Raw genomic sequence first — 15,258 nt, forward strand, 5'->3', positions numbered from 1 at the left:
GATTGACATGTCTATTGCGTTTGCTGAGATTGATGCGATGGGAGCAGGTCGCGTGTGATAGGTGGGTCCATATGTAGTTATTTGATGCTTCCCACGCTTCATTTTTGATATGGTACTTCCAGTTTTGCGTAATGCACATATTTTTAATGTTATCACCCTTTCTTACTGGTTACTCAGGTGTAACAGTAGTGTGTACAATTTTACAAATTCATACCGTGTGCAGCGAAGACTCATTTTGCAGTATACCTCGCGCCCGGTTAGGTAATGCTTTGAGGGCAAGATTGCGATTTTTGGGCTAAGATGTATGAGAAGAAAATGTTGGTTGTTGGACAGTTTGGCTTAGGAATGATATGTGTATTTGTTGTGTGCCAGGACAAATTTTGGAAGGCCTTTTGGTTGGCTTCAAGCTGCTTAGAGGCCTGGTGAAAATTTGTGTGCATCTTTTTTCTCCTAAGTGTTAGCAAAGTGTTGCACATATTTGGCTTTCATTCAGTGTAGTGCATCAGTGCCTACTTGGTCTGCCAGCTCACAGTGTGGCTGCCAGCCTGTTAATTTTTCTCATCCTGCTGCTGCTCTGAATTCACAGTTAGCCTTTCATAAGATCTTGTGTATAGTTGCACCTCATAACTTCTTTGTTGTCTCATCTTAAGCTCTACATGCCAATGATTAATAAGTTATTTGCTATGGTCCTGAATGAAATGCTTATTTTATAAGTTATGGCATACCTTGGCTTGATGTTTTAACCAGTGATGCCCATTAGGTAGGTTATTTGGGCTAGTATCCTCTGTTTGGGTCTTACATTTTTTGTATCAAGTTCCTCGCAATATGGGCATGCTCAATGGTATAGTTTTGGATTTCACCATGAAGTGTAATGCTTTCCAGTATTATATTATTTTATCAAGTTTTATTAGTCCTATTATTTAGTCCTATACCATCCAAAAGATATGGTGTTATTGAGCAGTTCATAAATTTTCATCCAAGACAAAATAAAGAATATTTCACAAATTCTGGAGAAAAGCAATGAAGTAAGCACCTGGGAATTACACAACATTGTTAATGTGAATCATTAAGGCAGCTGCAGTCGCAACTGCTCAGTGGCTTGCTGCAATGCATTTTTGGCTGATAGATAGTCATGCCATTTGTATTGCTCTATTAAAAAATAATCAGGATGAAATGCTTTGACTTGGGTGTTGGTATTTAGGCTTCTAACTACTGGACTGAATGTATCAACTTCTCTATTGTGCCATGTCAAGTCCAGATTAGCAAACCCTGGTTTCCAATGCTGATCATCATCTACTTTGCAACCAGGCAAGATATGCACCTGAGGGTTTGCCTGTTGTAACTTCATATCACCAAAGGATATGTTGAAATATTCTCCCAGGTGGAGTGGGGGTGGGTGTAGAGGGGGGGGGGACAGGCTCCTTAGGGTCCTTACCCTTTGTATTTTTGTCACTGAAGTGTCCCTACAGGCAGGAAAAAATGGTGTCATGCTTTTTTACTGAGCTCCACCCACTTCCTTAAGATGTGTGATGGTGTGTCATTGATGTTTAGGATAAGCATTATTCCTAAAGTCATCCTGTAGGGTATCCAGGATGCAGATATTAATTGCTACCAGAACTTGGTCACTCTGGCAGCCTCTGCATGCAGTTAGTTTGTGGCAATCTGATGCCTTTTGACCTTAAACTCAGATATCTGGCCTGCCTGGCCCATTTGTCAAGCTTGAGGGCACTTGGATGCTGAGCTGACCGCAGCCTTGTTTGATGCTGGCTGACAGATCTTGAGCAAGGGGAGGGGGAAACAAGCAGTGAACTCCAAGCTTGGGAGTGTAAAAGCGTGGAAACACATTGCCATCCATGCTGCTCAAGCAGTCAAATATTGAAATGCTGAAGATAGGTTATTTATAGATAAGGCAGCAGCTTTAGCAGCTTTTGCCAAACATTGTAGGCTCTCACCATCAAGGGATATGCACCATTACGGCTTTTTTGCCAGACTGTTTAGCTCTCATCATCAGGGTCTCAACAATAGCCTCCCTCTCATATTCATCACACTGTCAATGGTGCCTGAATGCAGATGTGAAAACCATTGCTGTGGTGAGGAAGTGTGTGTTCCATAACCTATGAATGATCTTGTAGACAGTGGAAGTTAGTACTGCTTATCTTTGTTACTGCCATCCAGGTTATAGTTATGTTAACAGCTAGTTGATCCTGTTGATAATGCACTTGAATGGCCAGACCAAACCTGAGGTATGAATAGGCCCAATGGTTGATGTTCCTCATCCTGTGATTGCCACCACCCCATGTCATGTGACTAGTCACAACTGATAGAGGATGGGGAGTGAAGCCTGTGCATCTGCAGGTAAACTCAACATTAGTCCTGTGCCACTTCAGGAAAAGAAGCAAACTAACATGTGTGGTTGCCCTCCCCAAATTTCCCAATAATTGCTCATGCTGTACATGACATGGCTTTCCTGTTGCCACCTGACTTACTGCTTGCAGACTATTGCTTGGCCTGTCATAATCCACAGAGCAGGGCCATGAACCCAGTCTGTCAGCCTGCCTCTCTTGCCATGCTTGTGTTGCCATCCTGAACTCACAGCTGTTCTGCCCTCGCTTCTAGGCCCCCCACCCATGAAGCAGATGCAGCTCGTCTCAGCCTGAGGTGGACCAGGACCACGTAACCGTCGCACCATGGCCGCCTCCAGTTTCCGGGTCAGCTGGAACCGGTTTCCATCGCACATGCTCTCAGCCCTGGACAACCTTCGGCTGGACGAAGATTTCGTGGACGTCTCCATCTACTGCGGCCGCAGGCTCATTAAGGCGCACCGCAACGTCCTGTCAGCCAGCAGCGCCTACTTTAAGGAGATATTCAAGGTCAGTGGGTGGTGCACCTTGAATCTGTGCTGTCGTGCCGGTAGTGTAGTGTTTAACGCGTCCTGCGTTAACCGCTGGGCGACTGGGAAACCAGGGGTGCAGGGTTTCAATTCCCCGCGGTGCCCGTCCTTCCTGCCAGGATGAGAGGCAGGCGATGTCATACAGCTTCAGCAGCTGAGTGCGTCGTGAAGCCCCAGTAACACTCACAGACGCTTGAATCTGTGCTGCTCAGGTTGAAAAGTTACCAGTGCGTTCGAAATGATCCGACTTCAGTTATTGCCTCCTAGTGACAAAAACGCCTGTTCGGTGCAGTATCTTACGTATAGTGACGTCTTTCGCATGTGCGCCGCCACAAGGTGCATTTCGCTGACGTGCCATGCTGGAAGGAGACAAATCCAGCTCACACTCCGCCACTGCACCAGCATTTCACACTCGTTACCACAATTGGGAAGCCCGGCCCCCATTTGGTCATAACCAGCCCGCGTGCCTCCGTCTCCAGTCGAACCCCAGCTCGCACCCGGTGGTGATCTTGTGCGAGGTGGACTACATGAGCATGCGCACGCTGGTCGACTTCATGTACCACGGCGAGATCGAGGTGCCGCCGGCCATGCTGGACGAGCTGCTGCGACTGGGCGAGATGCTCCAGGTGCAGGGCATCAGCTCCTACAAGGTGAGTGGCAGGCGCGTGAGTGTCGTCGCGTGCTGGCGGTCCGGCCGCGGTGGTGACGTTCGCGGACTGTCGAGACGCTGGTATCCGCGGTGAGGCATTGAAGTGAGGTAAATGTATGCTCGTGTATATTCTTTACCATCATTTAATGTCTGCCAGTGTGCATTGTCATGCACTGTCACGTGGTTGTGGCGTAATGGAAGGTGAATCGTAACTTTTACCTTCGTTGAAGACTGGCTGCCAAATTAAGGGCGAAATTGGTCGGAGGTTGCTGCCTCATTTATGAAAAATAACCGACAACTATGTTGGTGTATGGAGGGAATCGAGGCAAAGGTCGTGTTTGCCTCCAATCCCTCAGGCTCATATTGTCGGACGGTAAATATTCCCGGAATGTAACCGACCAATCGCCTCTTGAATGGACTTAACCGAAATTGCATTGTGTTTTAACCTGGTTAGTGGCACATAAACGCTGATAAGGTCAGCACCAGCAAGGACGGCATTGGAGGCAAGTTACATCAACAGTACACGTCGCTTAATTCATTGAATATAAAAAACCAACGGTGAGCTAGTGATCCAAATTATCAACCCTATTCCCACACTTCTTTTTTTGGACAACATTACTCAAAACTGGATTATTTTGGTGTTTCTTATTGTCTGGTTTTCAAAATCCTGCCGTTGAATGCTCAGGAAAAATGGTGTGGCCCATAACAAGCAAATTTCAAGCCAATGCATGTGTGGAACAAGGCGTTCTGTATGTACCCATACAGAATAAATCTAGGACAATAAGATAGTGACGTACATGTACACCACTTCTCATTGCGTAGATCTATACACTGTTTTCTGATAGCTTCCATGTGTGCAGTTTTGCACCAACGATAGATCTCTTTTCAAAGAAATCCCACTAGCTGCCTTCAGTTATGCCACCAGTTATTTACAAGACTGCAGGCAATTTCGTGAACATGGCCCCCGTCCTCTAAGAGCTGGCAACAGCTGCATTGAAGCCAATTTAAAAGAAGATATAAAGCAGAAGGCAAATAAAAGTCACCGAGCTTTAATTTGTATCTCACATTGTTCAAATTACAGACAGGAAGCTCCTTTTGCGGCCATTTGCAGCACTTGATTTGACTCATCGCGCAGAGAGACATGTCTTGGTTATGTAGCTGCTGTGGGCTCGGCCTCCAGACGCTGCAGTGCGAGTTTCAAAACGTTTCCTTTCCGTACACCATCATCTGTGCTCCATTCTCAGGGCGTCACGTCGGACGAGCTGTTGGGCGGCGCGGCACCGCCGGACGCCGAGCCGCCTGACACCGAGCCTCCGGACGCCGAGCCGCCGCTGGCGCCCGAGTGCGTGATTGCGGAGCCGGCCGGCCGCGGCGCCACCGTCGCCCTGCGCAAGCGCCGCCGACGCTCGCGACCCCGCGACGGCGGCGGCGCGCGCGTGTCGCCGCCCGCCGCGCACGCGCTCACACCAGCCAGGCTGCCGCCGCCGCCGGCACGGGCCGCCTCCGGGGCACGTGTCGCCGTGCGCGGCGCTGGCACCGGCGGACGGCGGGCGCGGCCCGCCGCCGCCCGCTTCTCACGCGCCGGCGGCCTGCCCACCGGCCGCGGCGGCGCCAGGCGACCCCAGCGACCTGGCCGCCGCCGCCGCGCCACCGCTGCCGGCCGCGGCGAGCGGCGCCAGGAGCCGGCCAGCCGCCGTCGTGAAGACGGAACGGCTGGAGGAGACGGAGCCGGAGACGGCCCCGGCCGAGCCGACCGACGCCAAGCTGCTGCTGTTGGACGAGAGCGGTGAGCGACCGGCCGGGCTCGGCGCTGACCTGCCTTTCCTACCCCGTGTCTGCCTTGTTCTTTTAACCTCTACATACAATGCTCAGTTGTTCGACCGTCTACTCCGTGATTCCTCGGTTTCGTAGATGAGGCAGCATGCACTGGACGGGCTCAGGCCATTTATTCTGTCAAAAGGTACCGCAGGTGACAGTTTGATAAGGCGCTTTGTGAGGCCAGTCCAGTGGACTTTTTCACCTTTGTGCACCTTGCCTGCAGCGAACCATTTACAGTGGTGGAACTGAAGGCTACTGTTAGCAGGCTTTGGAGCGTATCAGAGGGTCCTGACGAGATGCATAACGGCATGATTCGACATCTTCCCACCTGCATCTGCATCTGCGTACTGGACGTTCTTTTGGCCATTTTAATCGTCTTTGGGAACTAGGCGAATTTCCGAACCTTTGGCGAAAAGCTGTTGTACCCTCTTTTAAAGCTAGGTAAGAGCGGCAAAGATCCGCTTCACTACAGGCCCATCTCTCTTACACCTTCACTGTGCAAGCTGTTAGAGAGACTTGTCAATGGCCGTCTTTCATGTTTTTTTTCAGAGAAACATGCCATTTTGACTGATTCCCAGTGTGGTTTTAGGAAACCCCGTAGCACGCTGGACCATCTTCTTACCTTGGACACTGTTGTCCGTGCTGCTTTTAAACAGCGTCGCCATATGGGAGCTGTCTTCTTTGACATAGAGGGCGGTTACGATGCCATATGGCGACATGGTATACTTATAAAGGCTTTTTTTAGCACGGTACTTGTGGTGACATGGGCTATTTTTTACAGAACTTCTTAGCGGAACGTTTTTTTCTGCGTCCGTGTTGGTTATCGGTCTTCTGATTGTTTCTTACAACGGAGCGGTGTGGCCCAGGGTGGCGTTTTAAGTGTCGCGCTTTTCGCGCTCATGATCAATGACGTCGGAAATGCATTGCCTCAGTCTATTGGTCGCTCATTGTTCGTCGACGGTCTTGCAATCTGGTGCAGCTCTTCTCTGACCTCAGCGATGGAACGTCAGTTGCAACTAGCTGTAGCACGTCTGGAGAGGTAGGCTACGCTGAATGTTTTTCGTTTCTCCACGTTGAAAACGGCGGGTGTGCTTTTTTCTCGCCGTCGTGGTCACTGCCAGGATGTAGCGATCCGACTGTATGGCGAAGCTATCCCATTTGAGCCCGTGGTCCGTTGCCTAGGCGTGCAATTGGATCGCCGCCTTACTTACAAAGACCTTGTAAAGGCGTTGCGAGCCAAGTGTTTTAAAACCCTGAATGTCCTGAAGTGCATTGCACGCACGTTATATGGTGCGGACAGGAAAACGCTCTTGCTCTTCTATCGCTCTCTTATCAGATCCAAGCTCGACTATGCTTCCTTTGTTTATGACGGCGTTCGGGAATCAGTAAAGCGCCCATTGGACACGATACATCATACTGCCTTATGTATCGCAACAGGCGCATTCAGCACCTCTCCGACAGCGAGCCTCCTTGTTGACGCCCACGAGCCCCCTTTGTCCACTAGGAGAAAGATATTAGGCATGAGATAAGTCTGTAAGTTGACACAGTTCCCCGTTCACCCACCATACAAATGGGTCTTCTCTCGCCGCACAATACGCATGTTTCTGACTGGGACAGTACATCGGATCGCACCTTTCTGTGTCAGGATGTTCATACTTTTACAAGAATGTGGTATTCGCACACGGCATGTGATCCTTTGGGAAATTCCTGAGACCCCTCCTTGGAAGCTCTACCCATCAGCGGTGGATGTCTCACTTTCCCATTTCGCGAAGGGGCGGATGTCTCCGGATGAGTTTCGGCTGAGGTCTTTGGGGCTGATCGCGTCGCATCCGGATCACAAGAAGACCTACACGGACGGTTCGAAAGCGGATGCCAGTGTTGGATGTGTTTTTGTACATGGTCCTGTCACACGGTCTTTTGCTTTGCCTGGTCACGCATCGGTCTTTACATCCGAGCTAATAGCCATTTTCAAAACACTCCATTTCATAGAAGTTGACAGTTACGATCAACACCTAGTTTTATCGGACTCTGTTAGTAGCCTTATGACACTGCAGGATTTGGATTTATCACATCCCATCGTTCAGAACATTTTAACTCCTCTTACTACACTGCCCCAATCCGGGAAGCAGGTGGTGTTCTGCTGGATACCGAGCCGCGCTGGCATATCGGGCAATGAAGTAGCTGATGCCGCAGCAAGGCGTGCCACATATGCAACTAGCATCCCTACTGTGACAGTCCCAGTTAACGACCTATGTACAGTAGTATCTACATTCATGTTCGAAGCAGTGACAAGCGAACTGGGATGCGCGTGCTGCTAATAAACTAAAAGAGATAAAGCCGCGGTTGGTACCATGGGCGTCCAGTTGTAAGGTGAGGCGGGCTGAAGTGACGTTATGCCGCCCAAGAATAGGACACACATACGCAACTCACCGATGCCTGTTATGTGGGGAAGACCAACCGCGATGTCCTCGCTGCGGAGATCTTTATACCGTATAACATGTCCTAACAGATTGTGCCCACCTCGCATCGGAACGCATGCGCCATCTTGGATCGGGGTCCGTGCGCCAAACGCTCTACGCTATGTTGGGAGACGACTCGAGTTTAGTAAATGACGGCCACATTTTTAGTTATCTTGAGGACAAACAATTCCTTGCAAGATATCGGACGTAGCCTTACCTCCTCGCTTTTTCACGCATCTGTTAAATAAAAAGTGGGTTATGGGCGCCATATGACGAACGTCGTCGGTGCGCCCCAAAGCCCAAATCATCATCCTTATCATCACCTTCACACTCCTCACGCCACTGCCACCTTTACATTCCTTCACACTCCATGTTCACAACCTTGCACACTCCACCTTCACACTCCTTCATACGGCGACCATCATCAACTGGCATCTACGGTAGCCGGCCAGTCAATTGCCGATGATGTTTTCATCCGTGGTCGCGTGACACCTTCCGGTCACGTGACACGGTCCACTATTTGAGCTGAGTCGTGAGCTGATCACTTTAGCTCAGTGACCACAGGGATTTAAGTCTCAATGCAATTTTGTCTTGAACATCTCTTTGTGGACCGTCAACTGGCCATTTTAGCCCTCGAAAGTTGCGATCCTGTGCAAAAGCTAGACGGAATAATGCCGTCCAATAGCGAGGCTTGGAATATATCAGTATTCATTTTTACCAGCATTTTAAATGTTGTGGATTGTGTAAACTCTGAAATATTAACTTGTGCGTCTTTTGTTTCAGAGCAACCTGGCCTTGACGTGTCCCAATACTCTGGTGGCATCTTTAGCGGGGGCATAGGTACGTGTGTTTTCGCATTGCGTACTCCTTTTGATGTTTCAGGTACAGCTTGTACTTGTAGTTCTGTTTCTATCAACTCCTGTACTGTTTCCTATTATGATCATGCTAAGATTTGAAGCCCACATTCCATTCTGATCCGTGTTGTGATGATCTACAGAAACCTCTCTCGTTGTACAGGATTAGTAGGAAATGCTTCACGCTGGATATGCAGTTTAGAAGTACGTACGCAAATTTCTGTCTCCAAGGTAGTGTCGCCCGGAAACGTGCCTATAATTCATGCAGTGAAACATTTTCGTGAGGCTTCTGCACACTTCATTTGACTCGTGCACATAACAAAGAAATAGTTCTTGATACCATCCTTCCAGACACCACTTTCCACAATTTGCACGCCTGAATTTCGTGGTGGCGGGCGGCAGATCGACTGACTAGCGTGGCCGTGTGCCGCTCGTCTCGTGCCTGAGGGGCGCGCCGATTTGTCTGCGGTGCGCAACCTGCGCAGCGCGCACTGGAGGCCGGCTGACCTCGGCCTCCGCCGGCAGGCTCCCGGCGGCCACTGACCGGCGCCGAGCGCGCCCGTCGCTACCGCGAGCGCAAGAAGCTCAAGAAGCTGTACGAGGCACTGCTGGGTGGCTCGCCGCGGCGCGAGCAGCTGACCGTGCAGCTGTGACGCGCTACGGTCCACGGCCGACTCCCCGCCACCGACGCTGGCGGCACCGGCTGGTGGTGACGCCACGGGCTGATGGTGACGTCACAGGCCGGCGGTGACGTCACGGTCCGGTGGTGACGCCGCGGGCTGATGGTGATGTCACATGCTGGTGGTGACGTCATGGGCTAGTGGTGACTTCGCTGGCGATCGGTGACATCACCAGGTGATGTCATGTGTAGCCTCTGATGGCGCCGGTGTCGGATAGGACGATGCTGCCGTCCGCTGATGGCGTTATCGCCCGTTGGTGCGTCATCGACTCGCAGTGACGTCACCGACCCACGGTGACGTCCGACACCGGTGCTGACGGTACCAGCAGCTGTCGGTGGGTGTCTGGACGGAGGCAGCTACGGACGCGCCCCGGGGGTGGGTTGTGCCATAATACCGTGACCACGGCGGCCGGCCGGCCCAGTACAAAGTCGGCGCACGCGCGGCGCATGGCGCTGGCGCCGAGCTGACGGCGGCGCCCGTGCAGTCTGGTCAGGAGAGAAATCAAAATGGCGCCGTGGCGACCGATTTATTTCTACGTCTTTTGAGGTTTTTGTTGCGTGGGCGTGTGAAGAAACGGCCGTAGGATAGTTGTGGTTGGATGGTAGTCTGAGACTTTAGGCTGGTAAGGAAGTGGGCGGCCGGTGTCACGGCAGTCTATCGTCAGTTCCCTTCAGCGACGCCTGGTCGGCCGGATCAGCCATTCCACTACGAAATGACGTGCGTTATGCTCGCCTGCCACAAAGCTCCGATCAAAGATGAAGCGGGCGTATCGGGGGTGTATTAATGAGTGGCCGGCTCTTGACTCAACGAAGATAAATGCCTCATAGTTACGATATTTTTCAAGGCTGCAATGGTTGTGTTTATTTGTGTCCGGCAGAACTGCGCCCATGAGATTTTCTGCTTGGTAGATCTGCTTGCCGGTTGTGGAATGTAGATACGCTCAAGCGGCGGGTAGCCATGCAGTGCTCCAGGAGGACTGCAGTTACTAATCAAGGTTGTAGCCATTGGAGTGTCGTGACTCTGTCGATGGATGTTAGGGCCCAGGGCGGCGCGGCCTGGTGTCTGCGCGGTCCGCGGCCTGGTGTCTGCGCTGTCCGCGATCCCTGTGCTGTCGCGTGCGGCTGGGGTGCCGCGCTCTCGTGCCCAGCAAGCTCATCGGTGCGGTCGGGCCCCCGCTCCGACGCCAGGGCGTTCATGTATGTGCCAAAGTCTGACACCCGGTCCGCTGCGCGCCGGCGGCCGGGCTCGTCCCAGCTGTCGTCGGCCCCGGGTCGGCGCGTCCCGGTGAACCGGCCGCTGGCGGCACAGGCCATCCCGGCACACGGCTCCCGCGTGGAGGCCGCCCAGCGGGGACGCGCGCCTGCTGTTGACAGGTTGTGGACGTGAGAGGCGGGCGGAGCAGCGGCCAGCGCTCAACCGCCGATGCTTGGACTAACTTTCAGCCGTCTTGGATTTCGTTACTGCAGCCTCGAAGGCCTAGGGTTGGATGCGACTCTTTTGAAGCACCTACCATCCGGTGCGTAAAAATACCTCCGTGGAACAAACGTGGTTGTTCTGTTACTCAGTCGGATGATTTGTGTTGTGTCTTGCCGTTTCTATGTTTCTGAAACGCTCCCGGTTGTCCGTGCGGTACTTCCTTACCACCATGCTTGCTTCATGTCTTTTGTACAACAGGCTGGAACGCATCAGCACAGGGAGCGAGGTCGTGTCGGTCGAGTGCTTTTTGTTCTTGATGTGCGTAATAAATCAGTGTCACACTAACGTAGACACGAGTTTCATTGCGGCTCCGGCCGGTATCAGTTTGCGCTTGTTTTGGAGGCACAGTGTTTCTGCCGCACTGATTGTGTTGTGCATTGTCAAGAGCGCCCGGCACACCCCAGTTTAAAGAGTGGTAAGAGCAATTTGACACACCAGCTACCTATCAGTGATGGTGGTATCCTGTCTCCATTGCACGTTTCCTGATATTGAAGAAAGTGAGAAAATACCGGGTTGTTTGTTTCATTTTGTTCAGATAACGGGATTCCTCCGCAGCGGGTGTGATTCAACGCGGTATATACATTGGACCCCGTCGTATTTCAACTACGGATTGTGAAGCATCGAAGCCGTGACGCGTTTGTGCTCTCGGACTCCCAGTTCGACTCTCCGATTCGACAGGAAACTACGGCCATTCCACCGCCTTCAATAGTGTGTGAAGGGTGAGGGGAAAAAGCTGGTGTGACAAAGCTGCTGAGCCGGGCGTTCCTTTATCACCAAGATAGCAACATTACGTTAATTTTCACAGAAGTTGACGTCGCTGCTGCATAGTAAGTACGAAGGCTGGGGCTTCTCGACGTACTACGCTATGCACAGAGGGGGGGGGGGGGGGAGGGCTTCGTGGATCATAACCAAAGCGTAACAAGAAGGAGGGGGGGGGGGGGGGGGCGGACAGTGTGACGTGACATTCGTGCTTAGCAATTACTCGTGTTTAGTTCTTTTCATTTTTTTTAACCTTTAAGCTGGATATCCCTGGTTCCCTTTCATATCTAACCACGTTCCAGTCCTCGTGCTCCTAAAACTCATTTAGGGGACAAAACTTTACTCGACCACAGTGGGGGACCGACATGAAAGCGTTCGCCATTATTTCACTCAGGGAGGGCAAACCAATTTACACATATGGGGTGGGGAGGGGAAAACTGGCGCTCAGGAGCCAGTTCACACAGCATGAACGCCAAACTGGAGCGAAGTTTCGCGAGATAGTGGCGCAAGCAAACCGTTTTTTGTGGAAAATAAAATGTCCATCGCGTATTCCCTTCGTTATTCTTTGGCCTGCCGTTATCATCACCGTGTGCCGTGTGTGTATATGACCAATGCTTTTTTCTCGAAATAGTATAGCTCGCCCGTAAGTGACAAGACGTCTATGCGCTCACCTATAGGAAAGTAGTATGAAAACAGTTGCTGCGCCTGAGGCTATGACCCAACCAGATTTAGCAGCCTTCCTAGTTCGAAAATAGTACTGAAATAGAAGAAATAGCACGTGGATGGCAAAGAAGTAAGTGAACGGAAATGGTACGTAATAAGAAAAGTGGTGAAAACGAGGTATTTTCAACACGTAAACAGTTAAAAATAGGTACAGAAAAAATCACTTGAAACAAAACGGCGGATGCCGACACCGCGCAGAGGCTACAGCAGGGGACAGTGGTGTTATGCCGCGTGGGGGCGGTGTTGTGTTATTGTGCAATGGTGCGGAAGGTGCAAAACCTTGAAGTAAGGGTACTCAGATGCTAAGCACGCTAGAGGATGTCAAGCAATTGGCTGAACACCTTAAAAGCATCTGTCTGGTGATGAGTGTTCAATCGGAAGCCGCAGACTCACCAGTCTGCACAAGTTCTATCCATTGCCCTGGACGCCCACGCGACGTCCCTGTTCTAAGCCAATCGCGCCCGCCTGCGTAGAACTCAGGCCGGCAAGCTCAGGCAAAGAAGGCATAGTCTTAAGAATATTGTAATTACCCTCTCAAGACAATGTCTGCAAGGAACATTGAGTCTCTAGTAGACGTTTATATAGACGTTAAATAGAAAACGTTGGCTCGGCTTCGGTGTTGGGTTCCCGTGGCTTGGTTCTTGTTTTTAAGATTACTGGAAATGCTCCAGTTCAACCGACATTGAAATTAGGAGTGCAATAATAAGGCAAGAAGTAGAAAGAAGTGCGATGATAAGGCAAGAATGTAGGAGTCTTTCTGGTCTGCGCGTGATTGGCCGTAAGTTATTATTTTTTTATAAATTTGGTCCGAATCCTTTGAATGGGTGGATTTCTGGGATCAGCGCTCACGCTAAGCAGTGCTTGTTGTATGAGCCCTGACCCCCACCATCCGATCGCGCAGTTCCAGGCAACGGCAGAATTTAGTGGTGAAAGTTTTACGTGCCGCAACGCTCGGCACGGTCCGTCCTGCCCTCTGACGTCAACTGACCTTTAGCGCGACCGCTGCCACCGGCCGCAGGCCATGCCTGCCAAGGGCAAATAGCGAGCGCCCTAAAGCGACTCGAACCCATCCAGCCACGGATGGGTGGGTCGGAATGCAGGCGCTCTAACCAACTGAGCCACCGGGACGGACGGTTATCAAATATTTGATACAAATGATCAAAATCATGTCACGTTTGAAGGCTCAGTGCACCAACAGACCATTTGAGACACGAATGTGCAGAACTGGGACACTTTTCTTGGTTTCTCGTATGTCCGTGATTTGGTGCGTATATTGCCATTTTAGGACAAGCTATAAATGGTCTGCCGCCTTCGTGTTAAAAATCACAACTGGTCTCTTGCTGAAAGTATAATATTGCCAGATGGCAATTTCATAAGCGGGCTTATGGCTGTGCGTATTCACCCTCCAAAACGTAGGGCGGTTACGCACCGGGCTTATGCACCCTCCAAAAATCTTTCAGATGGTTGTACATGTCAGACATACGTGCATTGGCAGCCTTGGAGGCAAGGAAGTGCAAAAATGCAGAATCCTGTGCGAGGAGTCGGTTCCATGCGGGATAAACATCAGACGATCACTGTGGTATTGTAGCGCAGCGAATTACGGCAGTGTTTCAACATGTTCCGCTGCGCCGTTTGGAAATATAACCAACTCAAGTTGATTGCAACGCGTCAAACCGCGTTTATGGGATTGTGCCTGAAATTATGGTGTGTTTGAGGCTTTTGTGCGGTATGCACGAAAGGTGAAGAAGTGTATTGTACACGGTGCTGTTTGTGTGTGCGGTAGCCATTTGTTAACTTGATGGTAATGTTAAAGGCACAGGTTTTTCTCCATGATTTTAGTGTAAGGCAGCATTGGGCCGCTAGTTGCGGGGAGTTGAGTATGCCATATGAGCAACATAGTCGGTGCGCCCCAAAGCCCAAATCATCACAGGGAGTTGAGTGTTTTGCTTGCTGTCTTGCACTATGCTTGATTGTGTGTGTTGTGTTTCTATAGCTGCATTTTTGAGGACGTATGAACCTGGTGGTACAAAATATACTGCATTGTTGTTATGTGTTGTAAAGGTAATGCATCTCTTCAATTAATCCAGACACTGCTCAGATAACTAGCCTCTTTTTTGACTTTTTGTTTGAAATAATTTTGAGGTATGAGATGTGAGCAGTACAAATGACAGCTAGCAAACATAATGCTCATGCTGTGAATATTTATGTATAGGATTAGGTTGCAATCTCATCTGATCACATATTATGGTTGTTTTGGGGCTGAATTCCATGTCACATCAATTTTTCATCATCACATTGTCATCCTTAGGTATATGAGTGCATGTAAGCACATTATGTGATGGATATATAATTTCCATGAAAGTGATGAGGTATGACATTTTTTGTAGCTGTTCCATTGCATGTTTGGTGGTCCAAGCTTCATAACTTGCTGTGTGAGTCTAATTATATCAAGGGTATCATAAAGGCTAGTTCTTCCCTTGAAACCTGATGATAACTATAGCACTCCACTTTTTTGCTTAGATATACCAGGGACCTGCAATGAAATTGTCAGAGACAGGTACCCAAGAGGGAGGTGTGGAAAGAGGGGTGTCTGCAGCCCTTACAGTGAGAAGAACTGTCACAAGACTGTGCTGCTGTGAATAGACATTGGCCATGCATTGGTGCCCTAAGCCACCAGGAGTGAGAACTGTATATGCCATATAGAAAAATGTTGTGACCAGGTCTTTTACATATGTCCCATTGTCATTGATGTTTAGAATAAGGACACTGTATGGCTGCTCCTGGTACTTGGAAAATCATGCCAGAGTGTGTTATGCATGGACAGATACAGGCAGGCTGTGCAATAGGCATTGTCTAATTGTTACAATAAAGTTTGCTTTCCTCTTTTGCAGACAAATTAAAATTTCTACCTCTGAAAATGATGAAATCTGCATTTCAAACGAGACATGAG

At 50.2% G+C, this 15,258-nt stretch overlaps 1 protein-coding gene and 1 long non-coding RNA gene across 2 annotated transcripts; both read left to right on the forward strand.

Moving 5' to 3' along the window:
* The first annotated feature begins 2 nt into the window (after nt 1–2).
* LOC119105315 (broad-complex core protein isoforms 1/2/3/4/5) lies at nt 3–5,454 on the forward strand. The gene is made up of 5 exons (XM_037228783.1): nt 3–61; nt 2,617–2,870; nt 3,370–3,540; nt 4,784–4,881; nt 5,451–5,454. Exons 2-5 carry the CDS (start codon nt 2,688–2,690, stop codon nt 5,452–5,454), a joined length of 456 nt encoding a protein of 151 aa, XP_037084678.1. The 5' UTR covers nt 3–61; nt 2,617–2,687.
* Nucleotides 5,455–8,319: 2,865 nt separating this feature from the next.
* LOC119106453 (uncharacterized) lies at nt 8,320–11,115 on the forward strand. The gene is made up of 2 exons (XR_005095144.1): nt 8,320–8,656; nt 9,196–11,115. It is a non-coding gene; the product is annotated as an uncharacterized LOC119106453 (long non-coding RNA).
* The last annotated feature ends 4,143 nt before the right edge of the window (nt 11,116–15,258 follow it).

The sequence above is a fragment of the Pollicipes pollicipes genome, unplaced genomic scaffold (genome assembly GCF_011947565.3).
Source record: "Pollicipes pollicipes isolate AB1234 unplaced genomic scaffold, Ppol_2.1 Scaffold_6138;HRSCAF=7277_pilon_pilon_pilon, whole genome shotgun sequence".
NCBI lineage: Eukaryota > Metazoa > Arthropoda > Thecostraca > Pollicipedomorpha > Pollicipedidae > Pollicipes > Pollicipes pollicipes.